This window comes from Cydia pomonella, chromosome 16 (assembly GCF_033807575.1).
Source record: "Cydia pomonella isolate Wapato2018A chromosome 16, ilCydPomo1, whole genome shotgun sequence".
Lineage (NCBI taxonomy): Eukaryota > Metazoa > Arthropoda > Insecta > Lepidoptera > Tortricidae > Cydia > Cydia pomonella.
Window position 1 is genome coordinate 3,729,900 of NC_084718.1, and position 25,762 is coordinate 3,755,661.

Sequence of the window (25,762 nt, forward strand, 5' to 3'; positions counted from 1 at the left end):
ATTGCTTTTTTTTTCAGAGATGTTCGCAATTTGAATGTCGAATCGATTTTGATGTAATAATGAAGATAAGAAATTTGTTGTAACAAAACAGTTTATCATAATGTTGGCCATTATTTACGGGTTTTGAAAGCATTATAGAGAGTTTATGATATGTGTGTAGATAAAAAAATAATAAATAAAATAAATATTATAGGACATTATTACACAAATTGACTAAGTCCCACAGTAAGCTCAATAAGGCTTGTGTTGAGGGTACTTAGACAACGACATATATAAAATATATATATTTATAAATACTTAAATACATAGAAAACACCCATGACTCAGGAACAAATATCCATGCTCATCACACGAATAAATGACATTACCAGGATTTGAACCCGGGACCAACGGCTTCATAGGCAGGGCATAGATAAACGAGTAAAACGCAGGCACTAAGCTGCTCCGAGAGCGCCGATGACGCGCGTCTTTAGTCGTCGTCGTAGAAGTTACACTTCACATTTTAGTGGCATCGGTAACAGTGCAGGCGCGTGTACTTTACTGCCATAGCAATCTGGAACGTATCCTGTGTACCGAAAGTTCAAACTCCTGTGACCGATATGTGCGCTTACCACAGCGTTCCTCTCTTGCGTGAGTTCGTGGCACTGCGTCTTCAAGCGACTGTTCTCCTCTTGGATGAGGCGGAGCTTTTCTAACGTCACGTTGTGGTTCTCGAGAAGATCGTCATATCTGTGTATAAAGTTCAAAATCAAATAATTATGTTAAACTTCAGCATTTAATCATCGGGCATCATTAAAAAAAGCGGTGGTGGCCGAGTGGATATGACGTCCGACTTTCAATCCGGAGGTCGTGGGTTCAAATCCTGGCTCGTACCAATGAGTTTTTCGGAACTTATGTACGAAATATCATTTAATATTTACCACTAGCTTTTCGGTGAAGGAAAACATCGTGAGGAAACCTGCATGCAGCTGCGAAGAAATTCAAAGGTGTATTGTGAAGTCCCCAATCCGCATTGGGCTAGCGTGGGGACTATAGCCCGAGCCCTCTCGCGCATGAGAGGAGGCCTGTGCCCAGCAGTGGGACGTATATAGGCTGAATTATTATTATTATTTTTATTTAATCATCAAATAGGCCACAAGGGTACTTTTACACGACAACATGGAATTTACATACAAGGAAAAAAAAACACTAACTAAACTAACTACAAATATCAAATCAAACTAAAGTATTATAATTAGGTACTTAGAGATCTATAAAGTCGCATAATTTCGAATTACAAAAAAAACTGTTATAATAATATTAACAAACAAACAAAAAAATATATATTTAGAGGTGTAAATGTATCTAATTGCCAGAACGAAAAGATATTTTATTTATTGAAACAGTATTATAAATCAGCAAGTCTCGTTCCTAAAAAAATATTATGTGGGTATAATACAATACAAATGCTTGCACGTTAAAACGCCAAAAACCTCTCAAGTCCCAGCAGGCTTGACTTTTCATACATTTTGTACAATATCTCGCGTTTGATATGTATGTATGTAAAAGGAACGGGTACAGGTACAATAAAAATCAAAAGTTGGCAATGTACAAAGGCGAACTAATCCCTATAAGGAATCTCTTCCAGCCAACTCTTGTTGTTACATACCTCTTCTGGTAGCACTCAAACTCCTCCTGAAGTGCCTCGTATTTTCTGAGAGTGTGTACCAGGGCATCAGAACTGCCTTCCGCAGTTCCACTTTGCTGAAGATGTTGTACTTCACGCTCCAACCTTTAACATGATAAAACATAAATTAGGGTTTGATTCCATTCCCATCCCCATATCTCCGAAACTAAATTAACAATGAATATACTCTGGCACACTTTGTCAGTAGAAAAAATGCGGCAAATTTAATAAATGTAGGCGCAAAGAGTAGACTTCCCATAGAAAATTTCGCGCCTTTTTCTACTGACAAAGTGTGTGTGTCTGAGTATAGTTAAACCTAAAAGAAAGGAAGGTCAGGAGAGAATCGTTAATAGGGTCCACACTGAGCGAGGCAATTTCCTCGCGCTCAAACCGGCCAGTGTAGACGTGCGTCGGCCGGGGCGGAGGAAAACGCTCGGCCGAGGCACGTCTACACTGGCCCGTAGAAAATGAAAATGAAATGAGAAAATTGAAAACTGTCAAATCCCCTATACACATTTTGAACTTCGGCTTTATTTTACTGACAAAGATGGTTAGCCAGAGTATAAGTTGGCAAAACCTCAAGCTCCTATAGGATGTACTTATACCTTTGATTGTCATTCAGCAGGTCCCCATACTTCCCCCGGAGACTGGAGGCCTCCTGTGCGGATACTTCTAGTTGGTTCATGGCTGCCCTGTGCTGTCCGCGGAAGTATTCAAGTTCCTGCAATAAATATATTTTTTATTTTATTACTAATTATTGTTCTTGATTCTAGTAGGCTGAGCACCCATCCCTCTCAAATTAATACAGTTAGAAAGAGATTGGTAGTATACGTCGCGCGAGAGATACTATCGCGAAGCTCCTTTGCGAAGTCCACTGTACACAGATGACAGGTAAATAGACACTGCATCATAAAATGTTTACAAAGAGTGAGGTCCAGGTAAAATGTTATTCGCAAGCATTCTGCCATACTAAATTTGTACAGGAGCGCCTAGGTGGTGACCTCAAGTCATGTAAATGAGATTATCTGAACATTACTTGTCTCTTTCATAAATGTAGTTGTTATTCTTGAAATTCTTCGTTATTTGTATGGCTTTTCCTTTGTCATTTATTTATATATTTATTTGTTATTTATATATTGTTTATATATAGTAATAAATGTAGTATACCTATATATATTAAATATTTGTAGTATATGTATTTTATTTTAGTATTTTATTATTATTATTGCACCACCCGTTACCTTGATTACGTTCGCCATTTCTCTATCTGAAGGTTGTCTGGAAGGGATCGCTGTTTAGCGATAAGTCCGCCTGTTGTTACCTACATATTTATACCTTTACATACTTTGTACCTTTTTTTTTTGTAGTGTGCAATAAAGCATTTTATTATTATTATTATTATCTGTGCTTCATTACTAATAGCAACACGCTTAGCTGACCATTTGCAGATCTTATCACATTGCAATAAAATGTACAAGTCAACGGTGTCGACAATATTAACCCATTCGGCACTGATCGACATTTTGCCTCTATGCAGCAAACCTATGTTATCGGCTATGACCGTAGCTCAGCGGTGAATGTGTTAATTAACATAAGCATCAAAACTAGGTACGTCATTGATAACCTGAGAATATTAAAGATGTACAACTTTATGGCGCTCTTTCGCCATCTATTTATAGTACTGTTTAATTGTTTGTAGTTTTACTTACCTTAATAAAATTTCAAACTTTCCTTAGTCTTTTTTTTTTTTATACTACGTCGGTGGCAAACAAGCATACGGCCCGCCTGATGGTAAGCAGTTTCCGTAGTCTATGTACGCCTGCAACTCCAGAGGAGTTACATGCACATTGCCGACCCTAAACCCGCCCCCCTCGTTGAGCTCTGGCAACCTTACTCACCGGCAGGAACACAACACTATGAGTAGGGTAGTCTGTTTGTTAAGCTGCCTCCTAAGCTGATATAACCCATGTAGCGTTTTCTCGCACTGTTGTTTCAAGCTCTTATTGGTCTGTTTGTAGTTGTGTTTGTATTTACCTTCATAACATGCTCGCAGTGTCTCGATGTTTCTGTATGTTGCCTCCTAAGCAGATTCAATTCATGTAGTGCTTTCTCGCACCGCTGTTTCAAACTCTCATTGGTCTGTTTGTAGTTGTGTTTGTATTTACCTTCATAACATGCTCGCAGCGCCGCGCCGTCTCTGCACGCTTCCTCCTGAGCTGATACAGCTCATGTAGCGCTTTCTCGCACTGCTTTTTCAAGCTCTCATTAGTCTGTTTGCTAAGCGCGTCGCACTCGCCAGACGTGCCTGTGTTTCACGTAGTTCTTGTCGTTATTAATGTTTATTATAGATAAATAGATAATGTTTATTATAGATAAATAGATAATGTTTATTATAGATAGATAGATAATGTTTATTATTTAGTATATTTACCGTCATAACATGCTCGCAGTGACTCCACGTCTCTATATGCTGCCTCCTATTCTGATTCAGCTCATGTAGTGCCTTCTCACACTGCTGCTTCAAGCTCTCATTAGTCTGTTTGTAGTATTGTTTGTAGTTGTGTTTGTATTTACCTTCATAACATGCTCGCAGCGCCTCGACGTCTCTGTATGCTGCCTCCTAAGCTGATTCAGCTCATGTAGTGCCTTCTCGCACTGCTGTTTCAAGCTCTCATTGGTCTGTTTGTACAATTGTTTGTAGATGTGTTTGTATTTACCTTCATAACATTCTCGCAGCGCCTCAACGTTTCTGTACGCTGCCTCCTAAGCTGATACAGCTCATGTAGCGCTTTCTCGCACTGTTTTTTGAAGCTCTCATTAGTCTGTATGCTAAGCGCATCGTATTCGCCAGACGTGCCTGTGTTTCACGTAGTTCTTGTCGTTATTAATGTTTATTATAGATAAATAGATAATGTTTATTATAGATAGATAGATAATGTTTATTATTTAGTATATTTACCTTCATAACATGCTCGCAGCGACTCGACGTCTCTGTATGCTGCCTCCTAAGCTGATTCAGCTCATGTAGTGCCTTCTCACACTGCTGCTTCAAGCTCTCACTGGTCTGTTTGTAGTTGTGTTTGTATTTACCTTCATAACATGCTCGCAGCGCCTCGACGTCTCTGTATGCTGCCTCCTAAGCTGATTCAGCTCATGTAGTGCCTTCTCGCACTGCTGCTTCAAGCTCTCATTGGTCTGTTTGCTAAGCGCGTCGTACTCGTACGGGGCGTGGACGTGGCCGTGTTTTACGTAGTTTTTGTCGTAATTGCTGTCATAGTCGATGGGGATGGGTATGGTGGGCAGCTGGGAGGCATTGTGGCGCTCGTTGCTCACGTATGTGTGGGACATTGACTCTGAATGAGAAATGGTGGTAATTAGAAAGAAATATTATAAATAATTTAGTTTTATTATAAATAAATAAATGTTGAAAGTGAGATGATATAATTCTCAAGTTTTCCTACAGTTTGTTTTTAACATACTCGTTACAATATGTTACACTGCATAAATGTAAATTTCTGAGAGCTCTGGCTGGTGATAATTTTATGCTTAGTTATTAATACGATAATAAAGTTTTCTTGTAAACCATTTAAAAGTTCATATAAACTAAAACCAATTAGGCTTTGTACAGTCACGGACTTTAAATGTTGAGCTATTTAGGGTCTACTTTACATTAGACATTTGATGCCGTTAGTATTGACAACTGAATTAGCTTGAACCCTGAATGAATTAACAATTAGTCTGTGACCGTACATTGCCATCAACCAGACATTCTCTCTTAAGAATCCGCAGCAGGCTCAGTCGAATTTCACCTTCCCATACATACGGAGTTTCGTTCCCATTTTAAAACTACGTGTTGGATTGTAATAAAGGAAACGCTGGTGGCCTAGCGGTAAGAGCATGCGATTTGCAATCCGAAGGTCGCGGGTTCAAACCCCGGCTCGTACCAATAAGTATTTCGGAACTTATGTACGAAATATCATTTGATATTTACCAGTCCCTTTTCGGTGAAGGAAAACATCGTGAGGAAACCGGACTAACACCAACAAGGCCTAATTTACCCTCTGGGTTGGAAGGTCAAATGGCAGTCGCTTTCGTAAAAACTAGTGCCTACGCCAAATCTTGAGATTAGTTGTCAAACGGACCCCAGGCTCTCCCATGAGCCGTGGCAAAATGTTGGGACCCCGCGAGGAAGAAGTTGGATTGTAATAAAGCTTTTCACATACAATGACATGAGGTATTATATGCCTGTAATTAATTTCTATAGCTCCAGCTTATAAAACAATCGAAATAGAGCTAAAACAAGTTTTGTATGAAAAACATAAATTCACTGTATTTTTTTAACTATGGTAACTGAAGCTACATAAACTAATTACAGGCATAGATATACCTTATCCTATTGTAAGTACAATTTGAAAATGAGAGTAACTAAGTTTGTATGGAGAACCGAGCTTGCTGTGGTAATTAAGAAATTACCATGATGAGAGAGATAAGAGATGAGACCTACCAGCTTTTAGAATCAAAATCTATTGAAAACCATGAACAAAGCCAAAAGCACCTACCATTACTGCCATTGCTCTCTAAAGAAGAGTTTCCAGATGCCATAATAATACAGGAGCTGTAACAAACAATAACATAGACATTACAGTAAAATTGAAGCAGCAGATTGTATTATTTAACACTTTTGGTGCATATACGGTAGAGGGTTAAATATCTTTTCTAGACAATATTATGTACACCAGTATGAACTGGAAGATGCAATTCAATATCTTTGTTCAGGTGTGACTAATGTACAGTGCTGGCCAATAATATATCACCTTTGTGTTTCTTTGTATGTATAAGCATGTATACAGTAAACAATATAAGTTAGTTTGTAGATTGCATATTTTACTATTGATTTTATACAAATATATGATGAATATTATTATTATTATATAATTATAGGCGAGCAGCTATTTAGCTGATGAGCCTATGTCACACAGTGTCCTGTATTATACAGTTCAAAGTTTGTAAAGTCGTATCACATCACTAAGTAACATCAGTCTAACTTACTACTGCAATAAAATACTGTGCATTACAATAGGAGACTCAGCTTATTACTAAAAAAGCTCTAATAAAAAAATTAAGTTGACTATATATTTTGAAAAACCTCTATGAAAAATCCTTTACACGAGATCAACTTTTCTCATTGCTCGCACAAAAGACCAATACTAGACTATCCAAAGTAGTGAGGTGGAAATCACTTACAAAATAAAACCCACACTAACATACATACATACACATTACAGGGCAAGTTAAATAAAAGATAAAAAAAGTTCTACTGTAAAAACATGGAAATGATATTTTTATTGGCCAGTACTGTATATACTAAATTATTGTACTAGAAATTTAACTACTAAAGAGTTCATGACATTAGGTTCTTACTACTAACCTAACCTAAATAACGCCCTACACTAGAAATTCACCCCTCGACCCCCCCGACGCAAAAGTACCCATGACACTCGCCGCGTTGTGCAATTATTGTATAAATATAGGGACAATCTTACACAAATTGACTAAGTCCCACGGTAAGCTCAAGAAGGCTTGTGTTGTAGGTACTCAGACAAAGATATTATAATAAAAGTATTTATAATACTTAAATACATAGAAAACACCCATGACTCAGAAACAAATATCTGGGCTCATGACACAAATAAATGTGTGAACCCGCCTATTGGAAATGGGGTACTTGGCACTGAAAGTATGTATTGAACTTGTGAACCATAGCTGTAGTACTGGACTGTAGTTGTTTTATTTTATGGTACTTAGTAAAACGTAAAAACCTTTATAAGACAGAGGGTATATATTTCACACCTGATTTCTAACTTTGTTCCAAAGTGACAGGGTTCAATTTTACATAATTTCTGACACCCTTATGCCTTATAAAGGGTTAATTGTACATTTTTGTACTTAAAAACATCCCCAATAGTTTAATTTAAGTTTAAGGCTACATTACTGCACTGAAATACAATCTTCACCTTAAGTGAATGTTTATTTAACAGAAAACTATTTTTTTTTTTTAAACATAAACCTTGTTAACACTTACTTGTAGACTTAGGATCTGAGGTCCATTATGTTAATCTCCCACAGGATTTGATCTGAAATACCAATTTCCAATAAGATCAAGTACAAGTAAAAACAACGTTTTACCGATAGCATCATTACTTCAGGGCGCCTGACACATTTTCTACGCTCTAACGACTATTGCAAAACTGCGAAACCGCAAAGGCGGATAGCGTAATACGAATAAAGTAAGTACGTAAGAAAAACGACATAATTGACATTACCAATTTTGTGACACGATACAGTCTAACAGTAAATCGACACGGTCTATCAACAACTTCACCAAAGTTCCGAATCACTTATCAGACACCAAAAAAAAGACACAAAAGCTCTCCTTTCTCCAGAAAAAAGAACTTCACATCACAGAATAAGAATACCTATCAAATCGACAATGTAAACAAGCGGAAATATCACCAGGAAAGTCCTTATACATAATACATACCGAGCTTCACAGGAATCGCAACTAATCCGACGGAATTAGTGCTAAAACAAAGCGGTAACACAAATTTCTCGTCACTAATTTGCCAACACTTGTCGTCCGTCGCTAGACCTTTTTTTAGCTAGTAGACAAGTGAATGAATGAAATGACGGGCATGACGGACTTGTCGGACATTTTGAACTAGTGTTGCCATTGTAAAAAAAGTCAAAAAATAAAAGTATCTACAGATACATTGACGCATGTTGTATGTTGACTTATCATCTGACCAACTCACTTCGTTGATTGTTATTGCGTTGCGCCACTTTGGTTACACATATTGATGAAAATTATGAAATATGGAATGAGCTCCCTTCAGAGGTTTTCCCGAGGGTTAACAGTATGGGGTTCTTCAAAAAAGGATGGTACAGGTTTTTAAAGGGTCGGCAACGCGCATGTAGCACTCCTAGATTTGCAAACGTCCATAGGCTGCGGTGACTGGTTACCATCAGGCGGGCCATATGCTTGTTTGCCACCGTCGTGGTATAAAAAAATATATGTAAAATAGTGTAACTGGACATCAAACCATCAAATTAATTATAGATATTTAATACTTGCTATTATTGCCTGGTTTGGAGAAGAGAAAAAACAGAAAAAACGAAAATGCTGTAGCATAGCGTTTGTGACAATCATCGCGCAACATGCACACTGATGCACACTCTCATTACATTCACATCCGTCATCCATCGACGGAGTCATAGATATAATATTCCTAAAGATGGAGTCTAAGCCAGCTATTGCCGTAGCCATACACACAGAGACACATTTTTATGTATGATTAACAATGAGTAACAAAAAGTTTTGGCCATATCTATAGTCATATCGAAAAACTATCGTCATTTTTTAACAGTTTTAATTTTACTTAAAAGGATTTCAACTACATAACATGAACAGATAACCGTTATAACACAACTTTTTATTCTTATCAACAAGTATGATTTTGTGAGTTCGATATCGTCAGGTGACAAGCAAAAATCACTAATTACTAAAAAATGATTAAACAAAAATAAACCTTATTCTTATTCTACTGGTGATATGGTTCATTATGGCTATGAACTTGTGGTGGTAATTAGTGAGTTTTGCTTGTCACCTGACGATATTACAATAATCAACCGCGGAAATCCATGGTACACCGGCCACAACCAACTAAAATATATTTTCCGCAATAATTAAGTTATTCCATTATATCATAAAGTATTCATTATCCATTACCATATCTATGATATTCATTTAGTGAAGATGTTAAAGCTTCAATTAATCGCTATTCCGCTCCGCTGTGTAGAAATAATCGATACATGATTAAAATCGACAAGTCCACATCCCTAAAACGCACACATACACAGCTTGCCTACCACCTAAGTGGCTACGGCTGAAGTATCAAATTTTGTACTGAGAATGAGAACAGAGGGGCTACCGCGAACCACGTTCGACGTGTTGCCTCCCTGTCACACTTACGTACGAATTTACGAGTGGGACAGAGAGGCAACACGTCGAACGTGGTTCGCGGTAGGCCCTCAGACAACGGCTTGGTCATGTGTGTGGTGTGTGGTTGGCAGATAGAGTGGCCACAGCAGAAAAAGGAAACATTTGTATGAAATAAAGGAACTCCCACATAGACGACGAAACAATATCTAGTATTAAAAATATTATTTACGTACAATGATGTTTATGTACGAGTAAAATTAAAATATTAAAAAAACGTAATGTACAAATAAATCAGCATCATTTTCATTTTAGCTTGTTGATTCAAGAAAGATAATAAATGGGAATTGTCTGCAGTCTGCGCAAAGGACCACGTTTTGAGCCCTCAACACGGCTAGTTTTTTTGCGCATCGTACTTGATTATTTCCGAGTGTAGTATAGTATTCCGCCGTACAAATAAATGACACGCAATAGAACCAATAAAAAACGATGCGCAGTTTTTATAAATCGAGTGATTGCATAGACGAAAACTGAACAGTAAATCTGTAATGTGGTTTGTAATAGCCGAGAAGTTTCATAACAGTGCGGGAACTGCAGGATATTAGTAAAATTGAATGTTTTGATGTCATGCAGAGGCATGACTTCCATGCCCTGCGATACGGAAGGGCGTGCGGTGCAGATTACGTTTACTATGAATGATTTTATCTCTTTCTAAACTCTAGTGTCTGTGAATGACCGAGTGAAATAGCGTACCAAATTATGGATTGAATAGTGTTGTTGATGTATTTTGTTATTTTCATAACGTAACGCGATTAGGATAAAATTATTGTTATCGTGGCCGCGAGGAATCAGTGTGGCGAGTGACTCGGCGCCTCGGAGCCGCATATACGGAACTGCGTCGGTTCGCAAATCGGGCGTTAGATTTATCGTCTGGCGCGTTACTATTTACGCACTTTTCGAAAAAGATAGTACGTATTTTTAGTCGCCGCGCGTGTTTCACGTGAACCGTCGGGAGCGTCTCGTCAGGTCGGGTGACCGCGATTGCGGAATTCGTAAACAACCTCAAGGTCGGCGGGCATGTGCCAGAGTCGCTAGGGCTGCGATGTGGGCACGCTGACATGTCTGCGGCGGGCGGGGGCGGCGCGGGCGCCGTGGTGCGCCAGGGGCACCTGCGGAAGCTGAAGACGATGAAGAAGAAGTACTTCGTGCTGCGAGCGGAGAGTGCAGACTGCTCGGCGCGGCTGGATTACTATGAGTCTGAGAAGAAATTTCGTGCTGGCGCGGCGCCTCGCCGAGTTTTACCTCTAAAGAGTTGTTATAACATTACGCGCCGCTTGGACCTTAAGCAGAAGCATGTGATAGCGCTATTTACTCGTGAAGAACAGTTTTGTGTGGTGGCAGAGAACGAACAGGAGCTGCATGGCTGGTTGACTGCCATTTTGCGACAACACTCCTCCGATGAGCACAGCGATGAACTCCTACATCCTATCCGTAAGTACATTTTTATTAGATCAACTGTTTTGACAAACTATTAAAGCATTTACATGATATACTAGGTCACTTGTAAAGTAAAGCAGTCAAGGTAATTATTTGTTTTCATGTTATTTGCTACTTCATTTAGGTTATATAGGTAGTGAGCTGCGTAATTGCATGGAGAAATTATGAATGAATTCATTGATAAAGTCGCCATGCACTTTTACAGATGTTAGTTTTCCACCAGTTTTAAATAATTTGTTAACCGACTTCAAAAAAGGAGAAGGTTCTCAATTTGACTGTTTTTTTTTGTATGTTACTCTATGTTACTCGATATCTCCGAGAATCGTGAACTGATTTTCAAAAATTTTTTTTTATGCAAACGGGTATAACCCCGAGATGGTCCCGTTGGCACCAAGTCGGGGTCTGATGATGGGATCTTGGAGAAATCGAGGGAACTCTTCAAATGTTATAGGTACATGTATGGCGCTTTTGGTAATATTTGAAGTCGGTTTTATTTTTTGTTAAAAAGTTTTGTAAATATAAAAACAATATGTGATCAAAACATGGTTTAATTTTGCGTAATTTCTGATACTCGTCTGCCCATTAAAGGGATAAAATAGGCTCATCTTAATTTTTTTCTTACTAGATTATTTATTTCCTGTCTGTGTTTTTATTTTAACATATAAATTATGGCAGTATCACCTATGCTCAAATTATTAAATAACTGATTGTCTATGCTTTTGTGCGAATGTTATTTTAAATCATTGATTGCCGGGGAACCCGTTTGGTGGGTTTCGGTCCTCAGCCCTCTACAAAGTGGGAAAACGCTGGGATCGGTTACGAGCGTACCTCTACAAAAACGTTGGCAGTCTCTGATTCTGGATAGCACCTGGGGTTTTGCGAATAGAATATTGATTTGTTTTTTCTACAAACTTGGTTTTTCGGCAAAACACTGTGATAAAAAACATAATTTGAAAGTTTATTTTGACCTACTTCCATACATGTTTTTAAAGGAATTATTTGAATAAAACGGCTTTAACTTTTATTTAGAAATTCTGATGATTAATTGATATTTATTAATTAAAATTATTTAAAAAAAAGATCATCAGAAGATCAGATTATATTATAAAGCCCTTTTTATTTCCAATCAGCATCTTTTCTTTTTAGCCTGTATTTCATTTATATATAAGCAGTCATAGGAATCCGCGGGGCAATGGAAGGAAATGGCGGTCTTGTTCCGGAGCTCTTTGATGTAGTTGAGTTGGTAGCCAGTTCTTTAGGCGCATTCCGGTGGTAGAGGTGAGGTAGTCATTGCAGTGCGCTTTTTGTGTTTCGGTTTTACAGAGGTGCTTAATGTAGGAGATGGGAAAGTGGTCAAAGTCGGGTGCTCGGTGGAGAGTGGCGGCGGTTTTGGCTTCCTGGTCGGCCTCCTCATTTCCAAGCAGTCCTGCATGGGCCTTGATCCAACAGAACTGTATTGTGCCTCCTTGTGTGATTTGGTGGATTTTCCGATGAATGCTGTAGACTATGCGGTTTGTGCTGTTTCTATTGGCGATTTCCTGTAATGCTGACAAGGAGTCGGAAAACACGGTCGACATAATTATGTAAAGCCTGACCAAGTGACCAGTAATATATAATGACGCGCCATATTGCGGAATTTCATTGGAACTAAATTTTTCATACTAAACTGAACTGTCACCCCTTACATGAGAATAACAGCGCCCTCTTGACAGATCATATATTTCTGGTTGGGCTATAATGGGTGCTGACGGCCAACTTGAAGCGAACAGATAGTAATTTAAATATGCTATTAACTAATCAATTTACTTTACCATTGCAAAACTATTGAAGAAAGTGGACAAACAAAAATGTATCATATTGCCACTGCCTAAAGACTATAGTCAAGTGACCCAACCAAGGGCTTTTTCATAGCCTAGTGAAAGAATACCTGAAGGAAATTTGCTAACAGGGGTTTTTCACTGGCACAAGGAAATATAAATTTGCCTAATTAAATTCGGTAAGTTATAATACTGTAACATGCAACTGTTACCTAATTCAAAGTTTGTGTCGACTTTCCAGTGGCACCCTCATTAGGGGAATTGTGTTTTGCTATCATTCTCATTCATCTCAGACCGTGGGGACCTTATACATCTCCAAACTTAATGTATTAACCATGGAGACTATATGTCTCTGTCATATTGTATAATATACTTGACTTGGTACATACTAGTTATGTATTCTGTAGCATTAGTTTATGAGACTGCTAGTTTAACAGTCCAGACGCGGTTTATTTATTTAGTATAAATTTTATTTTGACACTTGGAGAGACTTTACACCTCCAAATTTTATTAGTATTAGTACTCTGACATTGGGGACCTTTTACATCTCCAGATTTAATGTGTTTTTAACCATAGAGACTATACATCTCTATTGTATTGTAGTAATTATTTATTTTAAGATTATTATAATGTAATGTTTACCCAGGTATTGGCTGTTGTATTTATAAATGTTGTTATGTATTTTTCATGTCACTATATGATGTTACTATAAATGTTGTATTGACTTGTAAAAGAGCCCTTGAGGCCTACTTGCAGAATAAATTTTTGAATTTTTGAATTTGACCCAACCAAAACTTGGAGATGGGATATCAGTAGGACAACAATATTAATATACTGATTTATACAGAAACTGTTTGGTTTATTAGAAAACACATTTCCCCTAATGAGGGCGCCACCACTGGAACTGGGTGTGCTTAGCTTAAAAACATGACAAAATTGTTATGAACATAACCAGATACAAGTTACCGTCAAAAAAAAGTTTTGAGACACATTTTCATTGCTGACTGAATTTCTTCTCATTTGTATGTTTATAGGGACCGTGCGCGTTGGAGGATCTGCCATCTTGTGGCCTGAATTGGAACAATAAACATGTACATTCACACGTCACGTGTTTTCTTGTGCATAGTAGCTTCTGCCATCACATCGGAACAATAAACATCACATTTATGCCTCGCCCCAAAAATCTGACGGCTCCTGCCAGCTGCTGCTGCCTCCTACAGTTCATGCACGCTCCCTATATACTTCTTGAGAGCTTTGTAATGAGCCTAAACTTGGTGCGTTTGTGTTTTTCTATATGGAGTTCCTTTGGTACAATACAACAATATCTGAACATATACTCTAACGCTTTGACAAAAGAGGCGTGTTCAGATATTTATGAGCACCTTGGTCGCTCCGATATATCTGATGGCGACTGTACTAAGAGAGTAAGAGTTGTAAAAACACCTCGACGTAATTGCATAGGAAGGGCGCGTAGTTTAAAAAACCGGACAAGTGCGAGTCGGGCTCGCCCACCGAGGTTTCCGTACTTTTTAGTATTTGTTGTTATAGCGGCAACAGAAATACATCATCTATCACGGTTCATGAGGTATAGCCTGGCGACAGACGGACGGACGGACAGCGGAGTCTTAGTAATAGGGTCCCGTTTTACCCTTTGGGTACGGAACCCTAAAAATTTAGGTACAAAAATTAATTGCCTCTAAATATGCGAACTTCAAAATAGTGAATGAGTGGAAAACAAACTTGCTCTAACTCAAGGCCCATGTCAATGACCCTAAAGGTTCGCTGTAAGTAAACAAGCACCCATTAATCTCAATAATATTAGCATAAAGGCCCCTTCCGCCCACCTTTAAAACAATATGGAACTTATTTATCAATTTGTACCAATTTATTCTGAATATGCATTGATTTAAAAGGTTTTAAACTGCTCAAGACGAAAGGGGACGACCGCCCCGAAACCGCCTCTCCATACAAATGTAGTCCCCATTTTCCTCTCTGGATATTAACACTATTGAAAATATTTTGAAACGGTTTGTCATAGCTATGCCCGACCGTTTGTTTTTATTTTTTATTTTTTCAATATGATAGTTAGGAGCATTTATTTTTTGTATCATAAAAACACATTATTTTATATAAAATAATTGTTGCCCATTTATTTTGCTTTTGTAATTTTTTTTTTATACCACGACGGTGGCAAACAAGCATACGGCCCGCCTGATGGTAAGCAGTCACCGCAGCCTATGGACGCCTGCAACTCCAGAGGTGTTACATGCGCGTTGCCGACCCTATCTTTGTAAATTATGACATTGCTTCAATTTTATGTCGACATTGAAAATGGGGGTGTTACAGATCTCTTTTAGGGTTCCGTAGTCAACTAGGAACCCTTACAGTTTCGCTATGTCCGTCTGTCGGTCTGTCTGAGGCTTTGCTCCGTGATCGTTACTCTGTATGTTTAGGTATTTAAATATAAATAAACAAAATCTACCCTCAAATGGCTCCTTAAGCTAGTTGAGGGTAGATGAAAACATTATATGATCAAATAATGTAGTTTAGGTCAGGTCGTTCAGTGACAGATCCAGGCGGTTTTGTATTTGGTTGGTTAACCAATGAATGTTACAATTACAACTAACCGATAATGTACAAGTTGTTTATTAACTTTATTTAAATACCTAAAAATACAGAGTATAAATACAAACAGCAACACTTGTCCATCGGTGGACCTTATGCCTATTGTAATAAGGTCCACCGATAGTCAGTCAACAATGTGGGCGATGGAACTTAATTTTTTTCAGCATTAGAATAATACTACATGATCTTGACATGTTATAATACTTTTGAAAACTAAGTAACAGCAAATATCTTTTTTTTTTATTGATTAAAAAAATTACACAACATAACAGCATAGCAGTGAGAGCGAACTAATACACTGTGAAATTTATAAAAGACAGTATTTTTGTATAGCATGTTATAGCAAATATGTTTATTTACATTATTTTCATAAGTAATAGTTACTATTTTTTTTTAAAGAGAGTTATTTTTTTTTCGGACTTGCAAATTACGCAAAAAACGTCAAAAAAATCATGTATGTTGTATGTCCACTTAAATACTTATTTTATTCTGATTTTAGTATGTGTTGTTATAGCGGCAACAGAAATACATTATACTATCATGGTTCATGAGATACCTGGTGGCAGACAGACAGACGGACATTGGAGTCATAGTAATAGGGTCGTACGGAACCCTAAAAAGTATATTCAAATAGCAAAATTGCATACTTAGAATTTTTAAATACAAAAATAAATTAAAAGAGTAGTACCTATTATTCAAAATATTTTCACTATCAATAAATCTACAAAAATATATGTTGGTATGGCTACCTAAACATACAATTGCTTGTTTTTCAGAATTGCTATGAACATTATGTTAATAGCTATAATGGGTACCTATAGGCACCTACCGTGTGGCTTCGTTCGCCCAACAAGAACTATGTTCCAATCGCTTTGCAAGCATAAGTTTGACTGAGCACTTATAATTATTACAAACTAGACAAATTCACAAATTGATCTCTTTTTGAAATCATTTAAGGTATTAAGATTACCCGAGATGTCAAAATGTATAATCGGTTGTTTTAATAGTGTTGTTGTGTCGCCAAACAAAAAGTATTCCAATAGCTTAGCAATTTCGACTACGAAACCGAATTTGTATAGTTCGTACTGTTTTTTTTTCAACGATAATTTAACTCCGCAAAACAGAATTATGTACATTTTTGTTAAAGTTTGTAAATTTTTTTAGGTATTTTTTTCGTTAAAACTATTCCCTCCGGCCGAGAAGCGTCGACTCTCAGTCCTCTAAGTTGCCGCTTTCCGGCTCCATCGAGCAGATTAGTATACACACCTTGGCCAGTTAATAAGAAAGCCTCAGACCACATGTTTGTTAACCTCCGCTTCGCCTCGGCCGACAATTACATTTGATCTGAGACATTACTTTCTTTACTTGACTGTCCTAAGTACGAGTATACTATTGTTATTTAACTGTTGTATCTTCTCAATTAAATTTATTTATACAAAAATGTAGGTATAGATAACCTATCTATACCTACATTTTTGTATAAATAAATTTTATTGACAACATACAACAATAGTATATTAATAACTCAACAAATCTGTTCGATGGAGCCGGAAAGCGGCAACTTAGCGGACTGAAAGTCGACGCTTTTCGGCCCGGAGGGCAGGAAAAATATTTGGCAAATGTATACAAAAACTTCTACAGAAACCCTTAAGGAGCTACATTTAACGGTTTTTATATATATAGGCGAATGCTCGCTAACTATTCGTATTAGCCCAGGGCCGATAACCCTATGTTTACGTCTGACTCACTTATAGCTTAAAACTCTTGCCAAATATACTTTTATATTGCATCATGTTTTGAAATTCGCTGCATTGGATTGTTCTTCTTCCTCGCGTTGTCCCGGCATTTGCCACGGCTCATGGGAGCCTGGGGTCCGCTTGACAACTAATCCCAAGATTTGGCGTAGGCACTAGTTTTTACGAAAGCGACTGCCATCAGACCTTCCAACCCAGAGGATAAACTAGGCCTTGTTGGGATTAGTCCGGTTTCCTCACGATGTTTTCCTTCACCGAAAAGCGACTGGTAAATATCAAATGATATTTCGTACATAAGTTCCGAAAAACTCATTGGTACGAGCCGGGGTTTGAACCCGCGACCTCCGGATTGCAAGTCGCACGCTCTTACCGCTAGGCCACCAGCGCTTTGGATTGTTATTGCTTATTAATGAAGGGGTTGTTTGTGAAGACGTAGAAAGAATAAAAATGTTTAGTAGAATAGCATATAGCTTTCGATAGAATAAATATGGCGTATTGGCTTAGCAGTCGTTCTATTCCTGAACCTTAAACTCCTAAAGAGGCGTCTTCGTGAATGACACGATCTAAGTGCTAAGTATACGCAACAACAATGCAATTGAAAATAAATACAACAACAATACAATTGAAAATAAATGTAAATACCACGTTTAGGGTTCCGTACCTCGAAAGGAAAAAACGGAACCCTTATAGGATCACTTTGTTGTCCGTCCGTCTGTCTGTCTGTCAAGACCCTTTTTCTTAGGAACGCGTGGAGGTATCAAGCTGGCATTTATATCAAATACTCAAGTCTATTGTCTCTTGGAGCTGTGAAAAAATCAAACTTCTAAGCCAACGCAATCAAAAGATGCAGCCGTTTATGCCGCAAATTTCCGCAAATTTTCGATACTCGCAAGGGAATCAAAACCTACAGGGTACTTCCCGTGAACTCAGAATCTTTAAATGTGGTACAAAGCAACGTCTTATAGCACAGATAAAGGAAAAATTACGAACACGTAATTTTTTTGTTTGTACTGAACCCTCGGTGCGCGAGTCCGACTCGCACTTGGCCGGTTTTTTTTCTATCGAGCCAACTTTAACCTTTTGACCGCCAAAGACGTCATATGACGTGCCCGGCTACAGCCTAATATCAACCTTCATGCGTACCGACAAGGTTCACGATTACGCGCCGCGTACGATAGGCGTGGCGTTCAAAAGGTTAAACTTTTATTGTTTTGGTTGACGTATGTCCTCTCATAAATAGTCTTACAACTTATAGCCCTTACAACCCCTCTGGTGTTGCAGGTGTCCATGGGCGGCGGTAAACGCTTACCATCAAGTGATCCGTCTGCTCGTTTGCCTCCTGTGTCATAAAAAAAGTCTAAGTTTCCGTGTGTAATTTTCTTGGTATTTGCCCTGGATTAAAACGTGTAAAATTCAATATAAAAACCAAGTGAAATTTTTCGTTAGTCCTTTCTTAAGTGTTACTGTTACTAAACTCCACCAAAAACATGTATACAACTTTTTATCCTACGCTATAGTAATAAGGTGCAAATATGTGTACATATTTATGACCGTGACTGTAAATCTGTTCTTACACTCATTACCCAGTTACTAAAAATAGCGCCAATTATGTATGTCATAGTAAACATGCGCTATTTTGAGCCGCAACATAGTGCTATGAAAACAAACTGACTTACAGTCATCAGCAGTTAAAAGATAAGCGAGCGAAGTTTTCAAAATTATCTATACACTATTTAGTATTTTGTTATTGACGTGAAACGTGAGGTGAACGTCTTATAATACTATCGATTCTGGGGTGTAAGTCCGTCTTAAACCTGAGCTAGTATTCACTATAAGAGTCTTGATAATTTTGGTCACTTCGTCTTCAGTCGTAGGTGTAAACTTTACGAGTTAATTGCGACTTAGGAGGATATATTCCTCATGGTATTCTTCTTAGCGTTACAATCAATGGTAATACCCATTGGGGCCCAAACGCAGACCAAATATGATCACATGCTTAGTGGACGAGCCCAAAGCAACTGGTAAATATCAAATATTTCGCACACAAGTTCTGAGAATTCATTGGTACGAGCCCGGATTACTAGTGACTTCTCAGAACTCATGCGCGAAATGTTTGATATTTTTATTTACCTGATGATATATTTACTGGTACAGTCACGTCTGAAAATATCGATACGGATAAACTGCCAAAAATATGTATATACTACCTTAATATATAGGCAGTAAGGTCATGTATACATATTTATGACACTTTGTCCGTATCAATATTTTCAGACCTAACTGTACATGTTAACTGTTATCATGAGACCTATAAATAGTTATATTGTTGGAGCTCTAATTTGAAGAACTCGGACTCGTTTTTAAGAGACGAGTTCCGTGTCGAGTTCTTTATTGAGGTCTTTTAAGGGCAACTTAAAAGTTCTCGAACCTTCGAATAAAGAGTTCGTAAATATTTTTAAGGTTTTATCTAAATTAACACTAAGGAAAATAGGCGTTATCAAATGATGTGTACCTAAACCATGAATTTCTTGTGGAGATAATTCATTTTAGAAAACTTTTGTACATAATTGGTTAATTATACCCGGTTGGGTATCTTATTTTTAAAAGTGATTTTGAATAAAAATACACGTCAAGATCACTTACCTTCTTTCTAATGCGAGAAACGTTTACAATGTAAACTATAGTACATTGTAAACTTTATTTCAAAGACATAAAGTTCTCCGACGGTCAATTAAGTTGCTTTTACAACATAGTCACATGTGCTATTTCGAAACGCAACATAGTAGCATGAAAACAAACAACATAATAATTAATTTAGCCGCCCGTTGTAGGTAGGCTTGCCAGATGGTATCCAAAAGGAGGACATGTCCTCCTTTTTCATGTTTTGTCCTCCCGTCCTCCCACACCTACTGTAAGTCCTCCTTTTTGCAGCATGTCATTGAAAATTTTGTGTCATGCGGCTTGCATGCTGAAGCGTGGTCAAAAGTCAAACGAGCCGCTCGGGCAATAGTGCGCAGTCAGTTAAATCTGTAATTCTTACTCAATACAACTTCAAAAACATGACATGTGAAGATTTTCATAATTATTTGTTAAAAAACCAAGAACTTCTTGTAAAAATTGGCAGCTCAGCTAAATATAATTAAAATAAAGTAAAATAATACAAAAAAATCGTTTAATTGTGAAAGTCCTCCTTTTTTATAGAAAATCCTCCTTTTTAGACCCATCTGCCCTCCTTTATCAAATTATGATCTGGCAACCCTAGTTGTAGGTCAATAGGCCAGATCTGTTAGTCATCTGAGTCTAAGATAACATTAAGTGCCTACATATTATAGAACTGTAAAGATACATCATACAATGTATGCATGGGAGATGGGTGGATTATCTAAAAGATGTGATTTATGATGATGAATGGTTTCAAAAGTTTGGAGAAACTTTAACCTTTTTCATTTCATTACATAGTTACTTAATTTAGGGTGACCCCAAAAATGCCTTGTTAATATTGTTTACTGTGGCATATTATTGATAATGCTTATAGTTATATGGGGCAGCTGCCCTTCCTGCCCCTTGGCGACGCCCATGTTTGTCCAGACTTTGAGTATCATTTGTGACCTTTGTATTGCTTTAAGGCAACGGGTCCCACTAACACATATGATATATATGATCCTCAATGCTCTGGGGGGTAGGGGGGGAGGTCAGTTCATATGGCCAGGGAGAGGGAGAGGGTCATACATAAAGTTACATGGGGCAGCTGCCCTCCCTGCCCCTTGGCGACGGCCATGTTTGTCAACTAGCCTATTTTAACAAACGTTTTCGTTTGTTTATTACAGCTAAATAAGAAGAATAATTTGAACATAAACATGTTAAATTTTCGTAATTTTAATGTTTAATGACATTTTGTAAAAAACAGAAGTAAAGACAAAAGTAAGAAAAGTATTCCAAACATTTTTTTGACAATGTATTTTCGGACTATCATGTTATTCTTTGGCACAGCCTAACCCGTGTGACGGGTTACAATTAATGAGATGTCATTAAGATTTATCTCAATGGTGAAAATGGTATAGGTGATATCAAAATTGCTTGCGAGGCCTATTGTTTCTTTTTTAGGGTTCCGTAGCCAAATGGCATAAAACGGAACCCTTATAGTTTCGCCATGTCCGTCTGTCTGTCTGTCTGTCTGTCTGTCGGTCTGTCTGTCTGTCCGAGGCTTTGCTCCGTGGTCGTTAGTGCTAGAAAGCTGAAATTTGGCATGGATATATAAATCAATAAAGCCGACAAAGTCGTACAATAAAATCTAAAAATTTAATTTTTTTTAGGGGAGGTACCTACACGTAAAGTGGGGGTGAATTTTTTTTTTCGCTTCAACCCTAGAGTGTGGGGTATCGTTGGAAAGGTCTTTCAAATCTAATAGGGGTTTTCAAGAAACATTATTTGATAAAGTGAATATATTCGGAGATAATCGCTCCGAAAGAATAAAAAAATGTGTCCCCCCCCCCTCTAACTTTTGAACCATAGGTCCAAAAAATATGAAAAAAATCGTGGAAGTAGAGCTTAAGATAGACATTAAATGAAAACTATAGCGGACATGATCAGTTTAGCTGTTTTTGAGTTATCGCAAAAAGTTTTCCCTTCATAGTAAAAAGACTTACTTTAATTAGGTACTGATTATGCAAATTTACCTATTTGTTTAACTCGGGTGAAAGGTACCGTTTCATCCCTTGGTTAACAATTTACTATACTTTAAGCTCCAGTTTAGCTTATTGTGACGGAAGAGTAACTACGGAACCCTATACTGAGCGTGGCCCGACATGCTCTTGGCCGGTTTTTGAGAATCGTATTGAGCATTAGTAGATAAAATAAAAGGACTGTCAGCAATTAAAAAACGTAATTGATTACATATTATGATATTACATACAATCCCAATATAATTTTAGAGATAGAGATAAACGGAAGTATACTTTCAGAGTTATTGAGGTAAAACGTTAAAATCCATGCGATCGCCGATTCATCTTTTATTCCTTTCTCTTCTCCTGGCTTTAGATATATATTTTTTAAATATCATAGGACATTTTTACACAGATTGACTAGGTCCCACGGTAAGCCCAAGAAGGCTTGTGTTGAGGGTACTCAGACAAGAATATATATAATATACAAATACTTAAATACATAGAAAACACCCATGACTCGGGAACAAATATCTTTCCTATTGTTAACTAAATCCTTTGTCTATTGTTAACTAAAACCGCGCGTGCCACTACCTGTAAAAAAAGGGTCGTATAATTCTAATTGGCACCTGAGCGCGGGCTAGTTTAACGCAAAAAAATCCAGTGTAGGTGCGCTCTCCGATAACGTCTTTATTTCGCATATCGAGGGCACATTTTAGAATAGTTCGGTAGCGTTCGACTCGCCGGCACTCAGTAACCGTATAGGGACCACACAAGAAATCACAATTTATTTTTCCTTTTGTTCATTTTGAATTTTATTTCAGTTACCATAGGAGCTCTAATTAAATAACCGCTTAAAGTTACCCGGCCCTTTTTTGCAGGTAAGTGGCACGCGCGGTTTTAGTTAACAATAGACAAAGGATAAGCCGTTGGAGGCCAGCTACAAAGCTAACAACTATCCCAGTCACTTTTCGGTGAAGGAAAACATCGCGAGGAAACCAGACTAATCCCAATAAAGCCTAGTTTCTCCTCTGGGCTGGAAGGTTACTCCTCGCGCCTGTTTAGTTTTTTCTGCGAGAGCGCGGCGGCACGTGATTGGTAATTTTTTTTACAGATGACTACAGCGTATTAAAATGAATCTTATAGTTGAGTTGGGAGTCTATATATGAAAAGTACGCAATTGTAGTTTGGTATACGAAATATTAATTCAACCATTTCAGTCAATGAGTAGAAAAAAAGATATCACTTTCATGAGGGGGCGTCTTATGATAGTTATGATATCACCTTAATATTTCAAAACTTTTAAAATACTAGGAAGTGTAAACTGTTTATTTGCCCGTTTATCTAATGTGACTATGAGTTGTAATCTTATCAAACCAGCGGCATGGCGCCGTTTTCGTTGTTTGTTGATTGACATCTAACATTTTCTAGTTTTCAACAAACACGCTACTAGTTTCCCTAGCCATTAATCATTCCGATAAAGTTTTTACGTCACCCCGTACGTATTATGTACGTCATAAGCCTGTATACGATTTCAATTACATACTGTTATTCTGTATTATTTTGTATTTTTGTATATATGTACCTAATGGTGTAGAGATGTAACGATCCCATCGCTGGCTGGTTTTCCCAGTGCAATCAGTCAACGTAGGACGGCTTGTGGCGAGTTGTTAGGGAGTAGTAACCCCACTTACCCGAGGGCTCCTAGTCACCTGACATTCCCTATGCCACTGGCTTGCCTTATCAAAAAAAAACCAGTTGATTAAAATAAGTAGTACGCATAAAGTACACATAGAGAGCCTCTAACCATTGGAACCTTAAGAGGCCGTTATCGATTTTAGTCGCAAAAATGTCAAATTGATAGATTTAGCGCATGAAATTGTACACCTTTTGTTAACTATTAGAAATAACAAGTACTGGTTTCTATTATAGCACGTCTTATTATCTTTCATTTTAATTAAAAAAAAATTGAAAACAGACTCACTTAATTAGTAATGATTTTTTTTCTGATGGACGTTTAGGTAAACGCGCGTAAAGCAGTGATTTTCTGATTTTGTCGATCTTATTTGTACATTTCGTAAAGTTTGGACTGCTAAAATTGGTAATTTTGTATTACACGTGTCCTGTACTTCAACTTTAATAATTTTGTTATTATATTTGAAGAAGTGTAAATGAAAGTTAGACGAAATCAATTTTCTTCAGAAATTACTTCAAAACAAGTGATAATTTCTCTGAAAATCGACTTAATTTTAACGTAATTTTGATGCTTAAACAATTTACAACATTTGCTGAAACTGTTCTTAGACATCATTTTGTATAATATACTACCATAATATTTTGATGAATTTTTAAAAACTGTCCCTTCTCGTCACCTATTACCGGGGACGCTCACTTGCGACCTCATTGTTAAAAAAACGTGCTAATAGAAACCAATACTTGTTATTTAGATATTACGTAACAAAAAAGTGTACAATTTCAACGACTAAATCTATCAATTTTACATTTTTGCCTTAAAATCGGTACCGGGCTCTTAAAAGACAGACCAAAAACTGGTTCTGAGCATAAATTACTTTTTTGTACTTAGTTTTCATGATTACTCATTTAAGTTTTGATTACGTTCACCATTAGGGGCATTAGGAGGAGCTGGGGCGGTTAGAGTAGCGCTACCTCGATTTCACGCAAAATAGGCACAATGGATGTCGATTTGCGGAAAATGCCCAGAAGCACTAACTAATTAACATAAGGGGCCGTGAAAGTAAAACGAAAACACAGATTAATTAATTAAAATGAAATTCAACGTAAAAAGTAATAATAGTAAATAATTAGGTTCGTTTTCCTCGTAATTTCAGGAACAATCTTTTACCGCAAGGAAATCCCTTTTTTAGTTGATTACATTAAACTAATTATACCGCGAAAGTTTCAGACCAATCAGGAATTACCCAAAAATAGTGTTCAAAACAACATTTTCCTTAAGCGATATAACCTACAAATTAATATGAAACAACACCGACGCACTGTTTTAAAACTTACTATATTTATCTGGCTAATGTAAAATGGCTTTTAAACGCAAGAGTGTTAGGCTCACATTTAAATAGCGGAGTGAGTACTTAAGCTCTTCTGACAACTAAATAATGATTAATGTTTACAAATAGAATATGTTTACAACTGCAGTTACAAAGTTCACTTTTAAATCTAAGTCGATAAGGTTCATATTACAACGCCAAAGTATGTATGTAAGCTCTTTTGTAACGTACAGTGAGTTGTTTACTATTATTGTTGGATGTTATCGACGCAGAATTCCCATGAGTAACCGCATCCGTGTTTGTGCATAAATATGTATACTAGGAAAATGTTGTTAGGCGTTTTGACGGTTGTCATTAAGGTCGTAATAGTATAAGAAATCAATTAGAAATCCGTCCTTATTGACAGCCGACTGAACGTGTAAGGCGGTTATCACACTGCTCCGCACTTCGGAGCGACGTCCGGTGCCGCGGTTTTTAACTTTGTACTGTAGAATCTTGATTTGTAACATGACGACCGGTATGGCCTAGTGGGTAGTGACCCAGGCAGCCGATGGTCCCGTGTTTGAATCCCGGTAAGGGCATTTATTTGTTTGATGGTTTTCTTATAAATAAATTACAAAGTCAACTGCACATTCTGTTGTATTCATCTTCGGTTCTGTTTTTATCTTCTGTGTTGTTTTGTATTTGTTTTACGTGTCAATGGGTACACTGAAAATCAGCAAG

The 25,762-nt window shown here is 37.4% G+C and overlaps 2 protein-coding genes across 2 annotated transcripts in view; one reads left to right on the top strand and one right to left on the bottom strand.

Moving 5' to 3' along the window:
* LOC133526607 (disks large homolog 5) overlaps positions 1–9,070 on the bottom strand; it is a 49,003-nt gene extending 39,933 nt beyond the window's left edge. The window contains exons 1-7 of the mRNA XM_061863298.1: positions 8,208–9,070; positions 7,749–7,800; positions 6,226–6,281; positions 4,757–5,019; positions 2,272–2,387; positions 1,649–1,771; positions 612–729 (exon numbers count right to left, since the gene is read on the bottom strand). Of these exons, the coding sequence (XP_061719282.1) occupies positions 612–729; positions 1,649–1,771; positions 2,272–2,387; positions 4,757–5,019; positions 6,226–6,268 (663 nt within the window). The 5' untranslated portion in view covers positions 6,269–6,281; positions 7,749–7,800; positions 8,208–9,070. The remainder of the gene's footprint in view (positions 1–611; positions 730–1,648; positions 1,772–2,271; positions 2,388–4,756; positions 5,020–6,225; positions 6,282–7,748; positions 7,801–8,207) is intronic.
* Positions 9,071–9,769: 699 nt separating this feature from the next.
* LOC133526608 (uncharacterized) overlaps positions 9,770–25,762 on the top strand; it is a 51,214-nt gene continuing 35,221 nt past the window's right edge. The window contains exon 1 of the mRNA XM_061863299.1: positions 9,770–11,153. Coding sequence (XP_061719283.1) covers positions 10,781–11,153 — 373 coding nt within the window. The 5' untranslated portion in view covers positions 9,770–10,780. The remainder of the gene's footprint in view (positions 11,154–25,762) is intronic.